This window comes from Stylophora pistillata, chromosome 10 (genome assembly GCF_964205215.1).
Source record: "Stylophora pistillata chromosome 10, jaStyPist1.2, whole genome shotgun sequence".
NCBI classification, from domain to species: Eukaryota; Metazoa; Cnidaria; class Anthozoa; order Scleractinia; family Pocilloporidae; genus Stylophora; species Stylophora pistillata.
The window spans coordinates 2592608-2618765 of record NC_142528.1 but is presented as its reverse complement, the minus strand read 5'-3'; the positions used below and the strand labels follow the sequence as shown (position 1 = coordinate 2618765).

Here is a 26158-nt window from a genome sequence, read left to right as displayed (position 1 = left end):
AAACTTTTTCTTTGAAGCCCTGCAACAAATGGAAAAGATCAAGAACCCAAGAAAGCTCGGATAGGGCCACGTGCTCGAATTCAGTGAGCGTCATTTGTTAACTATGATATAGTTAAGCAATGAAAATAAAAAAGGAAGGGATTAAGAAAGTTTCTTTATTATTTTTTTTACCTTGAAGTCGGTTTGTTCAAAGGTTTGGCTGGCAATCGGCTTCCACACAATAGCGCTGATACTTTCTTTTTGCAATAGAAGAGGAGGTTAAAGCCAGGTTAACCCCTGTTTACCTGAAAGACTTGCCTCAAGATAAGAATAACTATATGCCTATCTTGGTCCTACCAGTTATTTCTAAACCTCTTGAAAGAGCTTATACAGGTTATATGAACATGTACTACTTTTTTGCAACTCTTACTTCAAAATAACTCTTCTGTGCTCAGCACACTTTGTAAAGCCCATTTGTTTTACAACAAAGAATTAAAGACTTTAGAGAGGGTAAAACTGTGAAATGGGTGATGTTGTCAAATAAGTGGTACAACAGTTGATCCCCCTATTCCAAAGCAACAATGTATTTTAACACAAATTTCCAATTTTTTTTCTGAAACAGTAATTATCAGCAAACTCTTCTACAGCACATCAATTTTCAGAATGACATGAGTAATTCTTCAGAATTTCACCAAAATCGGTTCGAAAGTAAAAAAATATGAGCCTCAAACATGCCAATTTTTAGATAGCAAGCACTTTCTCTCTCCCTCCTCCAGCGATACAATCTTCTGAAAAAATTCATAACATGGCATTGCAATAGTCTGAAAGTGAACTTAGATGTTACTGATGTCTTTTTGAAAAGTATAAAGAACTATGGAAGGGATTCATAGGGTTCTTTGATTCCAGTGAGAACTAAATCTGAGGCAATGTTAAGTGTTTGACAGAAAAAGAACGAAAGTTAGGAAAAGAAAACGATGAAGAGGAACGGTGGGAAGAATCCTTTCACTCATGTTCTTACCCAGAGCTGTGACTAAAAGTAGGACGGGGACGTGGGACGCGGGGACTGGGACGCGGGGGCTTGGGACGCGGGGACGTGGGACGTGGGATCGCAGACGTGGGGACGTGGGATGTTGGACGCAGGGACGTGAGGACGTGAGGACGTGAGGACGTGGGACGCGGGGACGTGGGACGCGGGGACTTGGGACGTGGGGACGTGGGACGTGGGGACGTGGGACTCGGGGACGTGGGACTCCGGGACCTGGGACGCGGGGATGTGATGAACAAATAACACCTGATTTTTGCGCTGAATTTGTAAAAGTATAATTTTCGGTGGTCTCGGGAAAGGTATTATTTTATGTTGGAGAGCTTGTCAGTAGCAGCCGATGATTTCCAGCGTCCATGGTTCGGCCGGATATGTTTGTTTTCCTTTTTGACCGCAAGAACTCTGGACAGCCATGGAGGACTTTCCCTGTAAGTATCCATTGTTTCTTGTTGATCCCACAACATCCGTGCCTTATCCTTGCAAATTTCGTTCCCGTCCCTGTGTCCCACGTCCTCGCGTTCCACGTCCTCACGTCCCACTTCCTCGCGCCCCACGTCCTCACGTCCCACGTCCTTGCGTCCCACGTCTCATGCCCCCACGTCCACGCGTCCCATGTCCTCACGTCCCACGTCCCCGCGTCCTATGTCACCGAGTCCCACGTCCCTACGTCCCACTTCCCACGTCCCCGACCCACTTTTAGTCACAGCCCTTACCAAGGATAGCTCGCTTTCTCTTGCGCAACGTCTTCGAACACGTGACCATGTGACTCCCCCCGAAACAGTAGTGATTCCTTACCGTATCTGTGCTACTGCCATATCATCCTAAGAAAAAGATACAGAGTAGGCCTAAGGCCGATAGGGAAACACTTGTCTCTCCAAGCTACCATGCAAACTATTTTATCAGTCTTGCTTTGCTACGTTTTCTCTTATTTCGGGTGGAAATGAACATCATCGGCTTTCAAGCTCTCAAGCTTTCAGACAATGGGCTTATCGACAGGGGTACTCTATCGAGCTCCTGCTTGTTCATCTCACGGAAACATGGAGAAAAGCAGTTGACTCTGGTTCCATAGTGGCTGTTGCCTTTGTAGACTTTCGCAAAGCGTTTGATAGTGTATCGCACCAGATCTTGTTGGAGAAATTACTCTCAAATTTTGGCATTTGTGATCAAGCACTGGGTTGGATTACAGATTATTTAATGGGAGAAAGCAGTACACAGTTGATAATGGAAATATCTCTGACACTTTTCCCATATCCGTCGGTATACCACAGGGATCAGTGCTCGGCCCTACACTTTTTACTTTGTTTGTCAACGATCTACCCACCAAGTGTGAAATCAGGCTCCGTCTACTTATTCGTTGATGATATTACGATCTACTGTATCAAACAAACGGCAGATGAAGCGGTAGCTCAATTGGATAAAGCTTTAGATGAGCTGTACAAATGGTGTATTTTAAATCGCCTTACCCCACATCCGCAAAAAAGCGAAGCCATGTTAATTTGCAAAACCAAAATTACGGGGCCAGTGGCGCCAATCCACATATAAAGGTACCGATGCCATAAAGTGGGTTAACAAGTCTCGTCCAGGCTACTGGGTATAACAGTCGATGATAAACTCTCCTGGGTAGCGCACATGTTGGATCTAAAGAAGAGTTTCGCAAAGAGCTATATCTAATTGGGAGATTGAGGTTCCTGCCGAAGGACTTTCTTATTAACTTTTATTTCAGAGTCATATTACCATCAGTAACTTACGGTCTCGTTCTGTGGGGGGTCGTGTTTTAATGCAGATCTCTTCGACTCATTGGAACGATTGCACTGTAGGGCGGCGAGGATAATTTTTAATTTACTTAAAGACATGAGATCGTTGGACGTGTTAAGACAAGCTGATTGGCATCTACTGAGCTCTAGTTATCAGTTATTTCTGTTAAAGCTAATGTACAAAGCATTTCATGATAGGCTCCCACTAGTGCTATCCGAAAATATTATGACGAAACGCTCTACAGGTTACTCTACGAGCGTCAGACTCCTTAGCGGTGCCACGTTTCAGCTCTATTTATGGTAAAAACTCTATTGCTTATAGAGGCCTTGTATTATGGAAACTATATAATCCCAATAAAAGTTATCAAAACCTGGAGAAGAAAACCCGTTCAATTGATATTTTTAGAGTTGACTTTCAAAGAGACCTCTACAACAACGACAAATTTTAGATGTAAAGATTTCCATTACTTTTAGGTTACATCATAGCTTCTACCAATTTAATATTTAGATAGTTTGATATTGTTACTTATTATGTATATGTTTTGTTCTTAGGTTTAATATTTATGCACGGCCCCATAAGCTGCATAGCTTTTATTACTATCGCGCTAAAATAAAGGTTGTCTGTCTGTCATTAGGGAACTTAAGCAGTCACGACGGTAACGCCACGGAAGACGTCGATTAAAAAATGAGTTTCTACTTTTAGTTGGAATTTCGAAAATGGCTGCATGTGTTTACTGTCTCATAGGGCGCCAGACCTCAAACTCAACATAACGCATAAAAGTAGCGTTCAGTTCCGAATGTAAATTTAAATAATTTGCTGCAGCGGTTTCGGTTCGCAGACGACGCAAATTTTGGTGATTTTACGTTGCTGTTTTGCATAGGACGGCTAAGAAATGTACAAAGTTTTAAAACGCAGCTGCTGGGTTATTGTTCTGCCAGTTAGATCTATTGTTTTTCCACGCTCTCGTTGCCGTCGCCGTCGTGACTGCTTAAGTTCCCTTTTCTGTCAAGCGACGTTTGAAGTAGATTGAATGAAAACTTAAATATGACCTGAGCGAGTCAAGAGTGTTGGTAGAAATACCAATCTCTTCGCGCAAACGATCGATCAAAACATCAGGATTCACCGTATCAACAGCAGAAGGGATCTCTTGAGAATTCATGTTCGTGAAAATGTCATTCATTACTTTGAAACGCCATAGGATGACTGCAAGGCGGGGTATATCGAGTTTGCCATCATTTGCGCATGCGTCTGGTCGAATACAATTTTCTCCTTCAATTTAGACACATACTGTAAATTGCTTATGGGTCGGTGGTTCTTATACAGTAGATCCAGCTCAGGCCTTTTTTTAGCAGTGGATTGACAAGAACGCATTTCCAAGCATCAACGAACACACCAGAATCCAGCGATAGACTTATCATTTTGGTGGTCACTGGAAGCGGCATGTCAATACATTCTAAACTAATTAAGACCAAGTATGTCGGCATGGGATCGAGATTACAACTTTTCTTGTCACCGGCTTTCGAATTGTGAAGATGTTTGGTAAACCACGTGACACATCATTGAGCTTAAAGTGAATATTTGTTGTAGTACCTCATAAAAACGTTCTTCATGAAAACAAATTGACTTAAACGACCCATTAGAACTTTTATCAGTCTTAATAAATTTTTTCCTGCACAACTTTCTCTAAAGCAAAATCAGAAAAAGTAAAAACTAACAAGAATAGTAACGAAGCCCAATTCATGACTCATGGATTCCTCAGGAGGCCCGAGTAATATTGATGCACTTGTTTGTAACACATGGTTTTTCGTTTTGATAATCTACTCTTCTGACTTACAAAACATATTTCGCAAACTTTCCCTGATCGAATGCCGAATGTCTTTTATTCTCCAGCAGTAAATAAGTGGATTAAGAGATGAATTTATCACGTACATTAGTGTTAGAGAGTAAAGAAAAAATGTATGTGCCCAGCAATAGTAGTTTTATTTCCAAGTATTTTGGCAGCAAGCCTACAGTATACTGGCGAATAGCGGAGGAAAAAAACTAAATATACATAAAATACACTAACTGCAGATCTTCTCAGTTTTATAGCATTCTCTAGTTCACCATGGTCCTACTTGTTGAACTTGTAAAGCATGAATTTGGTTTTTGTGGCGTCTTACTGCAAAATACAGCCTAAAACTTACAACCGTTATGAAAATAATACGAGGGTTTAAGCAAAGCACGACGGCGACGGCAACGAGGACGTGGAAAAACAAATGATCTAATCGGCAGGAAAATAGCTCATTTGCATTTTGAAACTTAGTACATTTCTTAGCCGGCGTCTTTTGCAAAACAACAAAGTGAAATCACCAAAATTTGCGTCGTCTGCGAACCGGAACAGCGACAGTAAATTATTTTAATTTTCATTTGGAACTTAACGCTTCTTATATACGTTATGTTGAGGTTGAGTTGTGGCGCTCTATGAGATGGTAAACACATGCAGCCATTTTCGAAATTTTAATTAAAAGTAGAAATTCATTTTTTAATCGACGTCTTCCTTGGCGTTGCCGTCCTGACCGCTTAAGGTCCCTATTGACAGTCAAGTTCGATGAAGTAGAAGCGCGTCCAATCTCTTCCATTTCGAACTGAGTTAAAATTCAGAAAACCGAGCGTCTAAATGAGAAAGTGTGCAGTAAAGAAACTTTCCGCTGGCTCTCAATCAAATAGTTTGAACTTAGCAAATGAACAGCTGGTCAAAATGCTCTCAATACATCAGCGGTGTTTAACACATGGTAATCTTGTACATTAAATGCAAATCCATCACCCGTTCTCTCGAAAAGCAGAAAATCACACAAGTATTTTGCTCCCTTCCCTTTTGCTGGAATGTTTGTTTACTTCTTTTATTAAGAAGAAGTGTTTATTTTTATAGAAAAACTTTTAACTTTAAAATATAAGTGACGGTGGTATTCAGAATAATTTGCAAAGTTAGGTAACTTACTACGTCGCACTCCTCAAAATTCTATTTCAAAGTACTGAGGGAATGCATGTAAAAGTTAAATATACAAAAAATAAATAAATATTTTGAAAACGCGTTGTAGCGAATGAAACTTTACCATCTTTCCAGCGTTTTATGATTAGTTTATAGTTTATGAATTTCAGATGGTCATATATTCTAATCCAAGTGTATTTTCTATTAGCTAGCATTAAATTAGCTATATGGAGAGTTATCGGAATCACGAATAGAAGATCTCGTATATACAATTTAACAGGCATTCCAGTTTTATAAAACAATTTTAGGCATTATGGCTGATTCAGCTTGTCAGCGGCATGGACACACGCGTTCAATTTGATTTGTATCACTCCTGATATGTCACATGAAATTTTGAACAAATTTCGATGGTTACCGGCGGAACGGTTTAACAGAGTATGAGCTGAGCGAATAACAGTTTAGCAATATATGGTAATGTTTTATGCCAAAGTCAAGCCGGATGTCTTAAGCTGCTGATAGGAGCATGATATATATCTTATCATTAATATCTGGCTCATTGGATAATGCGATTCAAGACTTTTTATTGGCTTAGCCATTATGGTATATGAGCCAATCTACCATAATCTAATATCTGTACATTGTAATATTAGGTTTCTTCTTACAAAATAAAGTCGAGATGATTTGTCTAATATGTTGGGGGCGTTTTTTTTTAATAAAACAATTATTCCACTCGCGCATGTTGGATATTAGATGATTATAGCCAACTCGTCAGGTCAGGTCAGGTCGCTGTAACCGCAACTTGATTCTGCAACAGGTCAGGTCGCTGTAACCGTGGGTAACCTGCTACTGGTACTATGTAACCCAGTACAGCCTGTCGCATAGTCGAGTCGTCGGCGACTAAACTGACAACCCCCCCAGGCTTGCCTGAGGAGGAGGGTGTGTGGACACCCAGTTAGGATTAAAAAGAACACCTTCAAAGGGCGGATGAGCTCCTCGCGAGCCAACGGCCATCGACTGCAGCAGAACTTGTCCTCCGGTCGTCGAGGTATCCTTGCCATTGGAACCAGGACATGTGATGTCAAGCACCGTGGGAACTTTGCCGTGCAACTTTGTACTCACGTTAAAAACTCACGCACAGCTACCACTTGGCCAAAAGTCCTACGGCGACTGGTAAGCGGCGACGGGGGCAGGATTGTGAAGTCTGGAAGCCTTCAGTTGTGAACCAGCACGTAGGCGGTGGGGGTCAAGTTACAGTCGCTCTGCTCTTGGAGTTGGGAACAGAAGAGTAGTTCGGTAGTCGCCCCCATGTCTGAGCAGTCCTCTTCAGGAGCCACTCTGCTCACCCCGCATGGGGAAAGAATTAGAAAAGGTATCCTAAACATAGTCTGTTTCCTTATATTCCCTGGCTGGGTTACCGCACCCAACGGGTTCACCTTTGTTGCGGTCGAAAACAAAGAAAGCAACAACTCCTTTTGGTACATGGAATGTACGTACTTTGATGGACGCTGAAAATAGTGAGAGACCAGAAAGGCGAACTGCCTTCGTTGCTCGTGAGCTTCGCCAGTATAATATTGATATCGCTGCGCTTCAAGAGACCCGTCGCGCTGGTGAAGGACAACTGACTGAGAAAGGAGCAGGATATACCTTCTTCTGGAAGGGGAAGGAGGAGAATGAACAGAGAATACATGGCGTGGGCTTTGCCGTAAAAAATGAGCTGATTAGGGACCTGGAGGAACTCCCGGTTGGTGTAAGCGAACGCCTGATGACACTCCGTTTGAAGCTAAAATCCAATCAACAAGCGACAGTAATCTCCGCATATGCACCAACTTTACAGGCTGAACCTGAAGATAAAGAGATATTCTACTCCACTCTTGACTCTGTCTTAACACAGATTCCATCCAATTACAAGATCATTCTCCTTGGTGACTTCAATGCTCGGGTTGGCAGAGATCACTCTGTATGGGAAAATGTCATTGGGAAGGAAGGGGTAGGCAATGCTAACTCCAATGGGATCCAACTCCTTACCAAATGTGCGGAACACCAGCTGGTGATAACAAACACCCTCTTCCGCCAAAAAAACAGGAATAAGACTTCATGGAGACATCCTAGATCACGCCACTGGCATATGACTGACTATGTCAGTGTACGTTGCTGTGACAGAAAAGACGTTCTGATCACCAAGACAATGACATCATCTGACGAGTGCTGGACCGATCACAGGCTAGTACGATCCTCTATGTCCTTTGTCATTCGCACAAAGCAGAGAATGACGCCGAAACGGCAGAGGCCCAAGTATAACCTAGGGAAACTTGATCACCCTGAGAAACAAGCTGAGTTCCAGTCCAAATTGACTGCAGCGCTGCTACACGTTGATGACATCGAGGTTGATTGTCTCTGGGAAGGCTTAAAGACTGCTATTAAAACAGCTTGTGACGAAGCACTGGGCAGCCAGAAGTGGTGCCATCAGGACTGGTTTGATGACAATGACGCAGAGATAGAGCAGATGATTGCTGAGAAACGTAAAAGATTCTCTGTTTGGCAGAATGAAATCAGTAATGCTATAAAGAAACAGCAATACCACGAAATGAGATCCAAAGTCCAACGCCGGGTCCGTGAGATGGAAAATGATTGGTGGATTCAAAAAGCACAGGAGATTCAAGATCTATCCGACAGCAATAACAGCAAAGCCTTCTTTGCAGCCACCAAAAAGATCTATGGGCCAACATCCCAGGGTGTTAGGCCAGTTGCAGGCAAGGATGGAACCCTTCACAAGGACTTGGCTGGCATTCGTGACAGATGGAAAGAACATTTCTGTGAGTTACCGAATCAGACTCCCTCGGTAAACATTGACGCAATTGCGAATTTGCCTCAACTCTTCGTAAAAAGCCATCTTGACGAGACACCGACTCTAGAGGATATTGCCACAGCTATAGGTGCTATGAAGAAAGGCAAAGCTGCTGGCCCTGATGGTATCCCTGCAGAAGCATACAAGGCTGCTGGTCCAGCTCTCATTGAGAAACTGCATGTACTCTTCGCGCGAATCTGGGACGAGGAAGTAATTTCCAGCGATCTTCAAGATGCTCTGGTTGTCGCCATTTTCAAGAAAGGCGACAAGGCAAACTGTGAAAACTACCGAGGTATATCCCTGCTTTCCATTGCTGGGAAGATCTTTGCTCGCATCCTTGCATGCCGCCTCTTCCCCATTGCCGAGGAGGTCCTTCCAGAGTCTCAATGTGGTTTCAGACCAGCACGTGGGACTGTGGACATGATTTTCTCGGCACGACAGATTCAGGAAAAGTGCAGGGAACAGCATAAAGACCTTTATAAGGCTTTCATTGATCTGACTAAGGCATTTGACTCCATACATCGGCCAACACTGTGGAAAGTGCTCTCTAAAACTGGATGCCCAGAGAAATACATCAGAATGATCCGTCTGCTGCATGACAACATGTCTGCATCGGTACTTATTGATGGCGAGTCTACCGAAAGTTTTGTAGTGAAGACTGGTGTCAAGCAGGGCTGTGTCATAGCCCCAACACTCTTCACGATTTTCATCTCCGCCGTGCTACACCTGGTGTCGGAGAAATTACCTCGTGGTACAGATATGCAGTTTAGGATGGATGGCAAGCTGTTCAACTTACGGCGACTGAAGGCTAAGACATTAACCACTCACATGGCTATACTCGAGCTCCAATATGCTGACGACAACGCCCTAGTGACCCACACAGAAGAAGACCTTCAAGTGGCTGTGGATGCCTTCAGTTATGCCTATGATGCGTTTGGCCTCACACTTAATGCTCGGAAGACACAAGTTCTTTTCCAACCATCACCTGATCACACACTTGAGCGAAAACAACCAGAGATCACAGTTGGAGACACGCGCCTTAGTTCCGCTTATCATTTCTCGTATCTTGGTAGTTGCCTGTCATGCAAGGCAGATTTGGATGTTGAAACCCAAGTTCGTCTAAAATCAGCTAGTGCTGTCCTCGGTAGCCTCAGAGGCAGGGTGTTTGATAATAGAAACCTCTACACCAACAACAAGATAAAGGTTTACAAAGCCGTAATATTGCCGACCCTGCTGTATGGCTCAGAAGCTTGGACAACCTATAGCCGTCATCTCAAAAGTCTTGAGAGGTATCATCAGCGTGGCCTTCGCCGTATCCTCAACATCAAGTGGCAAGACAGACGAACAAACAGCAGTGTTTTGCAAGAGGCTAATGTCACAAGTATTGAGTCCTACATTATCAAGAACCAACTTCGCGGGGCTGGTCACCTTTTCCGTATGCCTTCATCCAGGCTCCCAAAGAAGATTCTATATGGTGAACTGTCCAATGGAAGACGTAACCAGGGGAGGCAACGAAAACGCTTTAAGGATAGCCTTAAACACAACCTGAGGCAGTGTGGTATCAACCCCGAGAACTAGGAACAATTGGCCAATGACCGGCCTAGCTGGAGAAGTGCTATCCACACTGGTGTAGCGCATAGTGAGCATCGGAGGAGGGAGCACTGTGAGAGTCTCCGCTTGGCGAGAAAAGAGAGACGACAAAATGCCAGCGTAGTTCCAACCTCCACTGATTTCAGATGTCCAGTCTGTCAGAGAATTTGCTCTTCCCGAATCGGACTGTATAGTCACCAGCGAACTCATGTAAACCAATTTAATTTAATTTAATTTAATCACTGCCAAGTGGACATCTTACTCGTTACGAGGGATTGCCAACACACACACACTCACGCACATACCCAGCTCGGCGCTACGCGCCTCGTTGGCTATATATCATCTCATATCCAACGCGTGCTCGTGGAATAATTGTTAATTAACCAAGTGCGAGGGCCGTACTGGGAGAATATCGGCCCGAGGTCTTGACAGTACGGACCGAGCGCAGCGATGTCCGTACAAAAAAGACCGAGGGCCGATATTCTTCCAGTACGGTCCCGAGCAAGCTTGGTTAATAAGAGATTTATTATACGACTGAAGTTCAAAGGGACACAAGTGCGGTATCATTCGGGACAGTGCCCGGTCCAATACTGAGAGAATATTGACCGGCAATAGAGCATTTTGATTGGTTGGTTTTAGTTATTGGCCCTCTGACTGCCCGAGTCGTGTAATAAAGTGGGTTACAACTTGGGTTATGAATAAATTCAAAGCGACAGTGTGCCGATTAGTAAGTTCCTAACTAAACTGGTGAGATCCAATGAATTCCCGTTCTAGTCTGTTTTTTTCTTTTGATGTCGCCCCACGCTTCAGGTGCAAACATTTATATTCATAATTCATAATGTCATAATTCATGCCAGTCCAGTATATTCATAATTCATAATGTCATAATTCATGCCAGTTAGCCAATGAGCAGCGCTCAAGGCAGACCTTGAGGTCTTATGAATTCATATCGCATAATTTTATTCTACTAATTTATCCACAGTGTCTTTGAACCGAACCCCTTCTTTAAACTGAATCATAAAATGAAGAGAAAGTTGAATCAAACAATTACTTATAAAACATGAACCATCACGAAAATAGACAGCAGAATGGTTAGCAATTTTCTAGATTTTGAAATATCGAGTCAGTTAAATTGAAAACTCAATTTTTGTCACAACAGCTCGTGCTGTCAGAATAAAAATTAACAACAAATGACAAACTTTTTTCTCTGATTCATCTGTTTGCGCAGAGCCCTTTAAGTGTTAAATTTCTTGTGGTTCCTTTATTCAATTTCGTGCGGTGTTATCAACACGAGGTTCCACCAAAGTTAGAACCCAAAGAAGAGCCAAAGAGTCGCGCTGAATTCACAAAATTTCACACTTGTGTTCGAGAGAAGTTCCGCTCACGCGGAGAGTGGTTCCGCTCACCGCCGCCTGGTTAGCTCAATTGGGATAGCGCCGGACTGCTGTGCGGGAGGTCGAGAGTTCAATACCGGCCGGACCAACACTCAGGGTCTTAAAATTAACTGAGGAGAATATGCTTCCTTTCTTTAACATCAAGAATTGGTTAGATATTCTAGTCTTCTCGGATAGGGACGAATAAATGGAGGTCCCGTCTCCTGCAGGGTTAGGGGCAGGAGACGTTAATTTCCCACGCACGAGATCACTGTGTGATGGATGTCCTCCCCTGGGGTGGGTTGGGTGGGTAACAGCGCTTTGGACAATTAGTGGATTTTAGCGCTTTATAAATAAAATTATTATTATTATTATTATTTAACAATCTTGGACTGCAAAACTTTCGCTCAAATCGGACTGACTTTATTCTTCACAATTCAGCTTTGTAATGTCTACGATCTATCCATCTCAAGTTTACAAAAATGCTGCATTTATTAGCTAAGGAAGTCCTTACCCAGGTGCGTAGTTCTTAGTGGGAAACAAAGCTTGCTCACTTTCTACAAGAATTCACGTGTACTAATTTCCTATCACACGCGAGTTTATTCAACAGTCATATTATACTGCTAGTCCATAAGTGGCTAACGCCCTAGAAGTAATAATAATAATAATAATAATAAAAATAATAGTAATCTTTATTGAGATGACTTTTTCATATAAAATATGGTTTTCAAAGAGGATCTCCAAAATGTACCTGATATAATGCAACATTGTTTAATTTTATATGCCGCTACGCTTCCAGTTACATTCTTCAACTCTCTTTTTTAGCGGGAGCGAAATTACGGTTTACTTGATAAACAATCGAAGACACGATAAAAGAAGGAAATCGATTTTGAGCGTAGAAATGCTTCACGTGCACAACACTTGTATCTTAACGCCTGAGGGTTTCATTCTGTTTTTTTTTTTTAGTAAGACCCTCTTAGTACATTTTATTTATTATAATTATAAAATGAGTTATTCAAGGGAGAGGTGTGTTTTAAACGAACATTTGACTATTTGACTATTTTTTACTCTTTGTTACGAGCGACTTTCATTGCTTTGCAACCGAATTGAGAAAAAAAAAAAAAGAAAAAGAAAAACCGCTTGGGGAAATGAAATAATAAGAAGAAATAAGTGGACTGGCTTATCCACATTTAAGCCTTGCAGTTATATTTCGCATTAGGTCCTTTACAGAGTGTCGAACGTCGCTCATTCTCCAGCAGTAGATAATAGGATTCAGAGATGAATTTACAAACATTAGTGTGCGACAGTAAAAATAAAAATCATCCCACCAATTTGGTTTGGACTCAAAGAATGGCGTGGCAAGAAGTGAACAAAAAAAAGGCAAATAACAAACTAAAAAAACAAAATATACATAAAATGTGTTGACGGCGGATTTCCTCAGCCTGACGGTATTTGCTAATTCACCATTCCGTGCGGCTTGCTGCACAGCCTGTACTTGTGAAGCCTGAATCTGGTCTGCATGGAGTCTTACTGCAAAGTAAAGTCTGAAGCTTGTAACAGTTATGAAAATGAAGCAAAGGCTCCAAAGGATGATTCTGATGTAGAATAGTTTTGATCCATCAGTAATGACCCAAACGCAAACGGATGAAAGAATAGCACTGAGCACCCATGCTAAGATTACCAGACAAAGAACGCGTTTGTGGGTTACAAGTTCTCGATATCTGAGGTGGAGATGGATAGCCAGGAATCTGTCCAGACTTAGTGCCATGATACCAAAGAACGAAACATCAACGAGTGCAAATTGGATGAACCATAAACTTTTGACATCAAGGCTTCTTGAGACACTTGCAATGCACAACGGCTGAGCTACTAAACCGACAGCGAGATCAGAAACGGCAAGATTCAGCAGCAATATTTTGAAAGGTTCTGGTAAAGAGGAAGTTTTCCGTATGGCTTCAATTGTTATACTGTTGAAAGCGATCGCTATCAATGCTGAAAGGGCGTTCAAGACGACATTAACGAAATTCGTTGAATGGCGTGTACGTTCATCATCTGCCATTTTGCTACGAGGGAAGTTAATCGTTTATGTGAAAAAGTTGAATTCCACGCGGTTTTATTCAAGCTGAAAGCTTGTCAATTTGAAGATGCATGCAAATATTTAGTCTAAACCAAGCCAGATGTCTTCAGCTGCTTTGAGAGGAGACATGCAAAATGAAGAGCTGACAACATGGGATATGAATCATAGTGCCCCAAATGAAGTACTAATATTCAATGTGTTTCTAATCTACTCGATGTTTTATTGTGATATCATTCCTGGTTTCGATTTCAAGTCTTTATTTTCACGAAAGATTGGCAACGAGACTGAGACAAGGTAAAAAAAAAAACTAAAAAAGGAGGAAACAAACATGGTCATTGATAGCAAATGAGTATGAAATGAAAAAGTAAAAAATCGAGTGCTCATGCTATGGGTATCAAGTTAAAACTAAGTGTAAAGAATAATAGCTTCTGGCTTTCAGACATATACCAAACTAAAAAATTACGACTTAAGACTGAGGAGGTTTTACTAATCATCAAGATATCGACGATGTTTCCCACCATGTGGATGTCATAATTAGACAGATGAGCGGTATTCTCCTGTTCAATAGCCAAACTAATTGCATAAAAGCCATTCAAAGCTGAGTTACGTCTTCTTTTTTTAATTTGTGACAGAAGGCTGCTTTGTTGTCAGAGTAAAAATAGAACAATTACTTGAGAACTCATTATTGCGCGTCATGAACAACTCTTCATAAGTTTTTAAAATATACCTATGGAACTCACGTCCTTTTTCTTTCCTTTGGCAAATTCATCTTGAAAAATTTTCGTAAGACAACGTGGGGAAGGGGGGGGGGGAGCGAAGGGAGGATTCTGGTTGTTGAGTCAAGATAAATTCACCAGATGCCCCTATAAGGCTCTGTAATAGTCCTATAACCCCCCAACGCTCATTGACAGTAAATTGTTAGTCAGTATTCTATAGTTCACCTTTATACTCTGTTGACAACGACCGATACCTCCTCTGCTCTCCCTGAAAAAACCATGGGATCCCCTCGGAATCTCCCACTCCCTAAGGCAATAAATAAGGACTGGCCCCTTGGGATTAAGGAGTCTTAGCTCCTAAGCTTTATTAACCATAGCTGCTTGGGTACCAGATTGGGTCTTGACATCTAAGAGGAGTCAATCTTCAGTTTGAGGGGGCCCGTTAACCGGCATTCGATTTCAGTTATTTTGAATAATCACTTTACTTTTATCAGTTTTAATTTCATATAATCTTTCGCATCAATACTCCACTAAGTTTTACAAACTGCGCAACCTTCTATAAACTAAAGTATGTATGTAAATCCTGCTTTGTCCCACCCGACAAAAAACTGTGTCATTGTCAGTTTTGCCTGATTAGCTGTAAAGTTGATACCAATCAAGAAATGAATGATTTATAATCTTCTACACCAGCGATGATCGTAAACCGGTAGAAAATCTTGTGATCTTGAATATTTCCTCTTTTTACCATACCAAAATTTATTTCCAGGGGTGTTGCAGTCGAATAATTTTGTTTGGAATAAGGCATAAACTTGCTTCCTTGAACTAGTTTCTTTTCAAAGGGAGGGTGGCTAAAATCGCTTGACACAATCACTGAATACATACAAAAGACTACAGGGTCGGTACTTTGCTAAATTTTCCAAAACGCACCCCGAATAAGGAGGCAACAAATGTATATGATCGAATTCTGAGCGAAGTTTATACTTAAGTTACTAAGACATTATTAGCCTTTCCAACCTCAATTTAGTAGGTTTAAAAGTCACTGTTACATACATTTAAAGAAGCAAAATCTTAAAAAACTTAGGAATTCAAATGTCGTAGACACATGAATGGAAAGCCGAGTCAGTTCTGTAAAATTTTTCTATCTTGATCATCCATAATTCTGACATGAAAATATCTGTCGCAGTATGCCAATGGTAGAATATCGAATGTCTTTCATTCTCCAATGGTAAATAATTGGACTCAACGAGGAATTTACAAACATTAGAGTCTGTGAGAAACAATAAAAGTGATATGATGCTGTGCTGCTGAAGCGATGTTTCCCAAAATTTAACCGGACAACAACACTAGTAAGAATATATTGGCATGTAACAAACTATGAATACAAAATATAAATAGAATACCCTGACGACTGCAGATTTTCTCAGCTTCCTAGCATCGTCCATTCACCATTCGGCGCTGCTTGTCGAACTTGTAGGGCTTCAATTTGATTTTTATGGCGTTTTGCTGCAAAATAAAGTCTGCAACTTATAACTGCTATGCAAATAAAACAAATACTCCAAATTACGATAACTACAACTTTAAGGTGGATCCAATTCAAGGAAACTGCTGAAAAAACAATATTTAACACCCACGGTAAAATCAGCACACCAACGACACGCCTGTACGTCACAAGCTCCTAATATCTGAGATGAATTTGAACAGCCAAGAAACTGTCCACGCTCAGAGCCATGACACCGAGGAACAATGTGTTAGAAAGTGCATGCAGATTTCCACCGAACAACTTGACAGTAAATGAGCTATAGTACCTTGAAATCTTCAATGCAATAAATAATGGCCGGGCTATTAAACCAACAGCAAGATCAGAGACAGCAAGACTCAGCAGTAATATTTTTAGAAGCTTTGGTGACGACGACAGTCTTTCTCATGACGTGGATTGTTAAATTGTTCAAAATGATGGCTATCGGTGGATGTTATTAAAACTGGTAACGGGAAAGGGATAACGGGGAACGGGGAAAGGGGAAAGGGGAACGGGGAACGGCGAATAGGGAACGGGTGTACAACGGTAACCCACCTGAGAATTCAAAATGGCGGCGTAAAAGATGTTTACAAACACTGATTTTATCGCTAGGTCGCCGCTTGCAGCGAAATTAGACGACTCGCTTTTATTTAACTACTGCCAAGGCGAAGCCACGAAGCCTAGTATTCCGAGGCGAGTATTCGAAGTCAACGTTTCTGCAATGGCTGCCACCATCTGTTCTGACGTCCCTCTTTGTTTCTCCTTCTTGAAAGTTGCATCTTTTGGCAGGGTTTGGGTATGTTGGTTGTTTGCATTGCCCAACAGCATTTTTTGCTGATAAGTAGCAAGGAGGTAATATTTTATATTAACAAAAATGAGCTAGGAAACGTAATAACCAGCCTAGTTATTAAAGTTACTACATGGAGATATCTGCTTACCTTACCGCAAAATAACATCAGGAACATATCATTGTATCGACCTATAAACTTCCATGTAAACAATAGAGAAATCAAACATTGACAGAACTTTTAATAACATTTAATTCAACAGGAAAATATCAGTTATGTCTTCAAGAATGTAGGTGTATGAATTCACATTGAGTCCTTCAATAAAACCTACTCTTACCGTCCGTGCTTTTTGCTCCGACGATCGCGTTCGAAGAGCACGTACTCAAAACTAGTTGCCAGAAACTTTTAGTTCCCTTAACTCCGCCATTTTGAATCCTAAGGCGGGTTACTGCTGTACACCAGTTCCCCGTTCCCCGTTCCCCGTTCCCCGTTCCTCGTTCCCCGTTCCCCGTTCCGCATTCCCCGTTCCCCGTTCCCCGTTCCCCGTTCCCCGTTCTCCGTTTCCCGTTCCCCGTTCCCCGTTCCCCGTTCCCCGTTCCCCGTTCCCCGTTCTCCGTTTCCCGTTCCCCGTTCCCCGTTCCCCGTTTCCCGTTTCCCGTTTCCCGTTCCCCGTTCCCCGTTCTCCGTTTCCCGTTCCCCGTTCCCCGTTCCCCGTTCCCCGTTCCCCGTTCCCCGTTCCCCGTTCTCCGTTTCCCGTTCCCCGTTCCCCGTTCCCCGTTCCCCGTTCCCCGTTGTCCGTTTCCCGTTCCCCGTTCCCCGTTCCCCGTTCCCCGTTGTCCGTTTCCCGTTCCCCGTTCCCCGTTCCCCGTTCCCCGTTCCCCGTTCCCCGTTCCCCGTTCTCCGTTCCCCGTTTCCCGTTCCCCGTTCCCCGTTCCCCGTTCCCCGTTCCTCGTTGTCCGTTTCCCGTTCCCCGTTCCCCGTTCTCCGTTCCCCGTTCTCGTTTTCCGTTTCCCGTTCTCCGTTCCCCGTTCCCCGTTCCCCGTTCCCCGTTCCTCGTTCTCCGTTTCCCGTTTCCCGTTCCCCGTTCCCCGTTCCCCGTTCCTCGTTCCTCGTTCCCCGTTCTCCGTTTCCCGTTCCCCGTTCCCCGTTCCCCGTTCCCCGTTCCTCGTTGTCCGTTTCCCGTTCCCCGTTCCCCGTTCCCCGTTCCCCGTTCTCCGTTCCCCGTTCCCCGTTCCCCGTTCCCCGTTCCACGTTCTCCGTTCCCCGTTCCCCGTTCCCCGATCCCCGTTCCCCGTTCCTCCTTCTCCGTTTACCGTTCCCCGTTCCCCGTTCCCCGTTCCCCGTTCCCCGTTCCTCGTTCCCCGTTCCCCGTCTGCCGTTTTCCGTTTACCGTTCCTTTTAACCAGTTTTAGTAACATCCGCTATCGGGGCTGATGATGCGTTCAAGTCAAAAGTAACGATGCTCGCACTTGTCAGGTTGACTCTTCTTTCTTGCATTTCTATTCTGTACTATGTCAAACACTCTCCTGTGTTTCACGGTGGCGAGGAGCTGTGCTTAGTGGTGAACCGGCGACCACTCGACGGGGAGCTACCGATAACTTAATCTTTGTTGACGAAAGGCCGGTCATCAAAATTCTGTATCAATAAGATCCACATCTCAAAACGTTTTAATTAAAATTCGCAAAAAGCATTCGCGTCCTTTTTCTTGAACTGACATAAATTTCTAAGATTTAAGTAAAAGAGTTTTGAATTTCCTATATTTCATGAAACGAACCTCTGCTTTACATATTGGGATTGTCTAATATGCTAATGCATAGCGGGGGCAGCGAGACTCACAACTCAGGTTTTAAAACGGTGAATCAAACTAGAATCAAATTAAAGATTACCTATTTAAACAGTGACCTGAGAGGATGACAGTTTGGAAAATTTGTTCCAATGAAGTGTGCCAGATGATCATACGTCACTCAGACAAATTAAACGGTTATTTTTTTCATTTTGTTTTTGTGAAAAATTGAAACGAGACCGTAACTCTACTGTACGAGTCCCAAGTTTCTAAGTACCAACTGATTTCCCTTCAAGAAAAAATATTTCTGTTTCAACGCTGCGGTCTGAAGCATGAATACTTCCTCTACCAGGTGGCAATGACGCAAAAGAACTTGATTACGTACTTCAATCATTTCCGTCAAGAAAAACCACAAAATTCATATGGAGAATTGTCAGCATAGCGTAACTGTTCTGGACATTTTTGAAAACACAACGGCTACAGGAAGAAGAATGAAACCAGTTCTAACGCGCTTGACTATCAACCAATTAACTGATAAGCCGCTACAGAAAGAATTCCCATGACTATCGCGTAGGAAATTAACTCTGAACTCCCGATTAAAGGGTGCCTCAGAGTTTGGTCTAGCTTGACCAATAGGAACACAGTACAACTTAAGAAAAACGACTTTCGGCTGCAGGTGTGCGGAAAAACCTGCGAGGCACTGAAAGCTTAAGCGATATTGATTATTCAGAATTCATCGGTGTTTCTCCGAAAGGCTAAGCCCCATTTCCTCTATTTTGATAATAACTTCAGACTCAGATTTTCATCATGAAAAATGGTTTATTTTCAGGAATATTTGCATTGAGGCGCGGGGAGAAAAAAAAATTTACACTATATACGCTTTGCATGAAGTATGTCAGTGTCAGATAAAGAAAAGAAGTCATCAATGAGGCTTCAAATATGTTATCTTCATTTTCTACTAAACGTCGTTGCAAAGGCTTTATCAAACACTCAGATCCTAACACAACAAAGATTGTCACAGAAACCCACTTTTACTGTCACGGTTTTTCTTTTTTTAATGGCACATTGAGCATCAGTAACCCACAAATTTTTCTAACAAAATCCGATCGAAACCAGAAGAGCATAGATATGATTCTTATTGGAGCGCTTAAAATTAAGATTTTTATTCCAAGTATTCATGTGTCTTATGATAGAACGCATTATTTTTCATAACGATTTTTGTTATAAGTGCTATACATAGTACTAAAAGTGTACTAATTACTCAGTCAAGATTAAGGTCACAACCGCCTCAACTTTCTTGTAAATTTCTCGTAGTGTGGATGCCATGTGCTGTTCTTGTTCTTTCATGCGAAGATTTCGTTGGCACTGATTCTGATGCCGACTTGCATGGGAATATGTTCCGCAGTACGTCCATCATGGTTTGACGAATTGGTCTTATCCTCCAACAGTAAATAACAGGATTCAATGAAGAGTTGAAAAACATAACGGTCCGTGAGTAGCGAAGGAAACTGTCTGCACTTCCATGTATTGCAATGAAAATTATACAACAATACATTGGCAAATAACAAACTAAAACTACAAGATACACATACAGTGTACTGACTGCAGATTTTCTCGGCTTTGTAGCACTTTCTACCTGGCTATGCTGTGCTACTTGCTGTACATGTAAGCTTGCCTGGATTTGGTTTCTGTGGCGTTTGATAGCTTGATATAGTCTAAAATTAACAATTGTCATGGAAACGAAACAAAGACTCCAAATTATTGCGACGAAGGAGAAGGCTGTATACGCCTTCCTCCAAATCCAAACTAGTGAAATACCCACACTTGATATCCATGTCACGATCACTGCACCAACAACGCGTTTGTGAGTCACAAGCTCCTGATATCTGAGATGAAGATGAACAGCAAGGAACCTGTCTATACTCAAAGCCATGACGCTGAGAAGTGAAGCGGTGCATAGAGCACATACGATGACCAGTAGCAGGGTGGATGCCAAGGAATTCTCCGAGGTGTCTTGCTTGGACAAAATGACAATTAGTAGGATGTACAATGGCTGAGCTAACAAACCAGCGATAAGATCAGAAACTGCAAGACTCAGGAGAAGTGTTTTGAAAGGTCCCGGTAAAGAAGAAGTTTTCCTCATCGCGTAGATTGTACAAGTGTTGAACACAGTGGTGGTGAAAGATGTTATGGCGTTCAAGACGAGATTAACGATGTACCAGACTTCCATCCTGTGGTCAAAAAGAAAACTACTGTGAACATCGCCACAAAGAAGTTTACAGTAAACTGACTTCCAGCTTTCTGACTGGAGATCGTCATCCTATCGATCGTGTAGTTTTCGCTCCCTTATAGCCAACGATATCACATATCACATAAAACGTCCGCCTGTTACTTTCTGTTCTCATAAAATTACGTAGAAACAGGTGACATATTTGCTTAGCTTTATATTGCCTATACCCGGTAGTATGCGAATGACTGAACTCACTTCAGTTCAAAGTTAATAAATGGCAAGATGAATGACCTTCTCTCCTTAAATGACTTAACGACTGGTTCATGCTTAGCGTGCGTTTATTGAAGTATAAATTGTTCCGTTTTATTTCGGAATACCTGTCACAGCTGGTAATAAAATTAATAAAGCTTGTCGCACTCTGTATTAAAAAAAGCTGCCATAGTTTATAACAAAGCTTGTCGCGCTTTGTAACAGCTCGGTCTTTCTGTGGAAGTGCAGATAGTGTCGGTTATGGCGTAAGTCCTGTATCACCATCTTCGTCATTATTATTAATTTTCTTATCGTAGTACTGAACTTCAAGATGCTGAGCTAATTAAAAAAAAACAAAACAAAACAAAACAAAAAAAAAAACATAGGACGTAATAACGTAACCTATGTTCCTACCGGGATTATAACTTCCTATAATATACAACGTGCAGAAATGGTGGGAAACTAATAAAAAGAATTAAAACAGCTCGTGTTCCTTTAAAAACCTAGTTTAAAAACGACGTCTTAACATTTGCTAGAAAGACTGGCCACTGGTTACTATCAATTTTGCTAACTATTTACCATCTATTAGCTATCGTTGGGTCTACTTGCGCTCCGACCGTCTATACCGAGTTTATTATAAAGTGAGCCAACTTAATTTATTACAAAAGGTAATGGTGTGTTAGAAAAAAGTATGACAGCTTTTTAATGAAAAAGCGAGACTATTCTATTATAATGTGCGACAATTTCATTTCAAAGTGAGATGATTATTACAAAGAGCTACAGAACACGGATGCACACAGGAAGTTTAGAGAGCGCCATAGAAGCTTAAAAGTTGCTCGAGGCATAGCCGACAGCGATTATAGCTTCTCTAGCTTCTCGCAGCTGAATTGGACTGGAACGTTGCAGCTAAATTTGACTGCATACGCCACGATATATCCGCGCGGCCGTAGGTATTAAGAGATTTATACCATTGTAACTCAATAGGAGTGACATTGGACAAACACACGTGCTGTGTTATAATGCATTTTAGGGTATGCACTTTGTAAGAAGCATTACGGATTTTTATTTAAATCTATTTGCATACTGTTGAGCACCAAATAAACGGAATTTGTAATTCAGAATCAGAAGCAGATGTGAGTTTCCTAAGTTAGAAATACATTTATTGAGGTTTTGACAGTTTGTTAACCTTGAGGTTCCCTTGCTGGACTCGTTAAATGGCTGAAATTTTGCGCAATGGAGAAAATTTTGAAACTTTTATATTACTTTAATCAAAACAATTTATTCATCATTGAAATTTTGAGCACTAGTCAGTTCGAGCGGGGGCGAGCTCACCTGCCTTTCTTAAAGATGCACAAAGAAACATTAAAAAAAGGCTGGGAGAAGAGCGTGTTTAGCGAATAGCACACCTAGTCTTAAGCTACGAATAGAGCAACACAAATGATATTTGTTAGTTCCTTCTCTTAGCATTCAATTACCGTGCATGACGAAGAAAGGAAGAGCTTATGTCAAGCTTATATCTCTTTCTATTAGCTTCCGCGATGAAATTTACTCCTTTTAAATAGAAAGAACACTAACATGTTTGTGATAATTTGTCTCTTGTCTCACCTTCACACAAGATAAAGTTGGAGCAAGTGAAACTGATCTCAATACTGATCAATTTTTTAAATGTAGGCGCGTAAATACTGAAAACTTTTCAAAATATTAAGAATCGACTTAGTTCTTTCAAGTCACTCCTATTTACCCTGAATTAAGCTCTTATCGAATAAGTTACGAAAAATTGCTAGCAATTTTCGAAAACCATACATGATAAATACCTTTCAGTTCTCAAAAACTTGAGTAAGAGTCATGTTAAACTTCAGAGTTCGGGTCATCACGGTCGTGTCTTCGTCTGAAAAGCATACTACTGTGCTTTAGGTTTATTCGTGATAGCTTACAAAAACAGCTATAAATAGCTATGATAACAAAATGTGTTATGAGTTATCATGTCGCCGCGATAATTGGCTATTTTACCAAAGAGATTGTTTTTCCATATAATGAGGAAAATGTCTGCGATTCGCTGCGTGTAAGAAGATTGATCATGAACTCATTTCAACTCTCGATATGGAGAGAATTGAACAATCGGCAATGAAAACAGATACACAGGATGAATTTTAAAACTGACTAACTGCAAGTAACAATAGCTGTAACATTGGAAACCGAATGCTAATATTTCTGTCTACGTAAGTTGGGAAGTAAGAGGAAATGAATGCCTAATTACCACTGAAAAAGAGGATAGATCACAGGTGGCCCAAGCTTGCTGTGTGTGACTTTTGGCTGTAAAGTTTATTAATGGCATTAACTAACATATTAAGATCGAATCTCAAGCATACGTGTGGGCCGTTAAAAAAAGGAAAAATTAAGAAAAATAAGAAAAGTCTAAAAGGATAATAAAAGCGAGGAATAAAACATGTGCAGTCTCCTTACCTTTTTTCCGTACCTGCTTTGTTGCCAACGGTCGTTTTGACGCTGTTTTGGCGACTTTCTTTGTAACGCGTGTGGTGCTACCGGTCAACTGTGTATAAAAAAACTCAAGGCTGGAAACTTCAACCGGTCCCGGACACCAACCGTCGCCACTCGAAGGCCGAAAAATTGCACAAAAGTCGACCGATCTCTCTCAAATTTCCACCCGTGAGAGCGCTTACTTATTACTTATCCTTTCCAGCGGCAAAAGTTTCCAAATTCCGCTGCATCGATCCGAGAGCCGCTCCGTTTTACCACCCATTCTGGCTAAATCGCTTTATAGGTACGCGTATCCTTTTGCCCTTACTGCGGGATTCAAATATCAAAGCGCATCGCAGCTAGCCCAAGCACAGGCAGCCCAAGCTCACTACTTGAAAAGCGGACGTGACTCATAACGTGTTGCGCAACGTCTTATATTTATAAAGGTTTGTATGGGTTGTTATCGGTTTGCCTTAAAAGAGAGGAAAAAATGTCTTGTTTTGAAATAAAATGGGCTTAGCTTATTGCTTTGTTGTTTTCTTTTTTGATTCCGAGCAACTCAGGCCATTTTGAAGCGTTTTCGGCGAGTTATCGCTATGTTGGTGTTCAACTGCTAAAAGAAAGACAAGGCCGGAAACCTATTTTAAAAGTGTCCGTCGCCCGAAGCGAAGAATTCCGCCAAAAAATTACCACCAGTCTCGATTCCTCCAGAAAATCAAAGCAGAGATGTTGCAGTTTCATTTCCATTCACTCGATTCCCAATTCCTCCCACAGATCTTTCACTAGCGATGCTTTTATCTCCAGATCGATCGGCTTTCCAATTTCGAATTTGGCTGCTTGAACCATTTGCGGCCCGTTGGCCGATCGCACAGTATGTTGGGTAACAAAAAATAAGCCCGGCGAGGGTAGCCAGCGACCTGCAGTCCACAGACAAACCAGTTAGCTCCCCTGGTCCCCTCGAGAGGTTTTGTCAAGACGGCATTGTTTTGATCACACATTTCCATTCGTACACACATTTCCATTCGTACACACATTTCCATTCGTACACACATTTCCATTCACACATTTCCATTCACACATTTCCATTCGTAGCCGATGGGGTTAAGGAAACCCTCTACTAATTGGGGACACAATTAATAACCTATCAACTATTTTCTAATGGAACTATTAAAAGAAGCCTAACAATATAATATAGTTAAAAACCTATTAACTGACAACTAATGGGACAACTTATCTAAAACGATTAAGAATTACAAAGGATGCTATTGGTTCCTTTCAATACTCAACTAAAATATTCCATTCGAAGGAATGACGTGGAAATCAGATGTTAAAATGTAGTACAGAACTTGCCTAGATAGATTTCCACCAAAGGATTCAGCGATGAATTTACAAACATTAGCGTGAGGCTTGGTGATGATGATTATTTAACTGTTCAACATGATGTCTGTATTAAAAATGTGTTCAAGACAAGATCAATATTGATCAAATCCATTAAAGTGATTGCTGTTTCTTCCATTAGATTGAAATCGGGTTTCATTATGGGTCTCTAGAACCAAATTAAGACTATCTATGTAAAAAATGAACTGAAGTGAAGACTGTTTGGAAGATGTGTTCTGATGAGGTCTATCGGATGATCATATGTTGCTCAGATAAACTAAATAGTCTTGCGGGTTTCTTTTTAATGAGACTATATATTAGCTTTGCTCCTGGGTTTTTAAGCATCATCTAAACTGTCTTAGAGGAGTAGAAAATAATTTTCCTTAAAAAAGAAATCCTCTTTTTTTTTCGATTAAACTTCGAATTCTTTTAAAAGCCTTTATGCTTCCTCATCAAAGCGGCAGTGAATTAAAAGCACATGCCTTCCGGTTTATTATTTTAGTCAAGAAAAACAGGTAGACGATCATTAGTGAAATTTTTCTGATAGCTTATAGGCACAGACATTTTTGAGACACGAGGTAGCGACTTGGCCGGTTCGCTGTGAAATCAACCAATCAACTGGAAAATCTTGTCTTATTATTTAAACCAGTCACTACACTCAAAATTTCTGCAAAAATCGCCTAGAAAAAACCTCTGAATTTCAAACTACTTCTAACCATGGAGACGCACCTAAGTACGAATTGTGCCGCAAAGTATGATCGTGATCATCGTATCGTAAACACGGTTTGACCAATAGGAACACAAGTTGATAAGAGTGGCTGACGGCTACAGATGAGGGGAAAAACTTGCGAGGCACTGAAGGCCTAGATGAGTCCATTACTCGGCACCCATGAGTGGAGTATTTGGAAGGCTTCGCCTGACCGTCTCTACTCGGATTAAATCTTCACAATTAAATTGTCATTTATTTCCCACATATTTTGTCATTATGTGCGGAAAAAAAGGTAAGGCTCAAATATCGCTTTGCGTGAAGCATGTCTGTCTAATAACGAGAAGTCCTTTGTTAAAAGGCTTTAGATTTGCTATAATTTTCCTCTGGTTGGGCGAAAGCTTTACTCAGCACTCAAACTTCAACACTGTGTGTGATGCTTTTCCTTCCCCTGATTCACATGACTAAAAGTATCATATTTCAAATTACCTTTTGATAAAGGCAATATATTTCGCATTAGTTAACGATAAATAACACATTAGCTTCAGTCAAGTCGAATTCCCCTTTGGATACCATGTGTTGTTATTGTTCTTTTTTGCCGTGATGACGAATCTTTTGATATCAATAGGGACCTTAAGCAATCTAGACAGCAACCCCAAGGAAGACGTCCATTAAAAAATTAATTT

The 26158-nt window shown here is 41.4% G+C and overlaps 2 protein-coding genes across 2 annotated transcripts; both read right to left on the bottom strand.

The window, feature by feature from the left end:
* Window positions 1–12230: 12230 nt before the first annotated feature.
* On the bottom strand, window positions 12231–13796 carry LOC148721341 (adenosine receptor A2b-like). Its single transcript, XM_088736445.1, has one exon. The coding sequence runs from the start codon at window positions 13609–13611 to the stop codon at window positions 12733–12735; it is 879 nt and encodes a 292-aa protein (XP_088592571.1). The 5' UTR covers window positions 13612–13796; the 3' UTR covers window positions 12231–12732.
* A 5768-nt stretch (window positions 13797–19564) lies between these two features.
* LOC148721340 (melanocyte-stimulating hormone receptor-like) lies at window positions 19565–20805 on the bottom strand. Its single transcript, XM_088736409.1, has one exon. It carries the CDS (start codon window positions 20660–20662, stop codon window positions 19721–19723), a length of 942 nt encoding a protein of 313 aa, XP_088592535.1. The 5' UTR covers window positions 20663–20805; the 3' UTR covers window positions 19565–19720.
* Between the last annotated feature and the right edge of the window lie 5353 nt (window positions 20806–26158).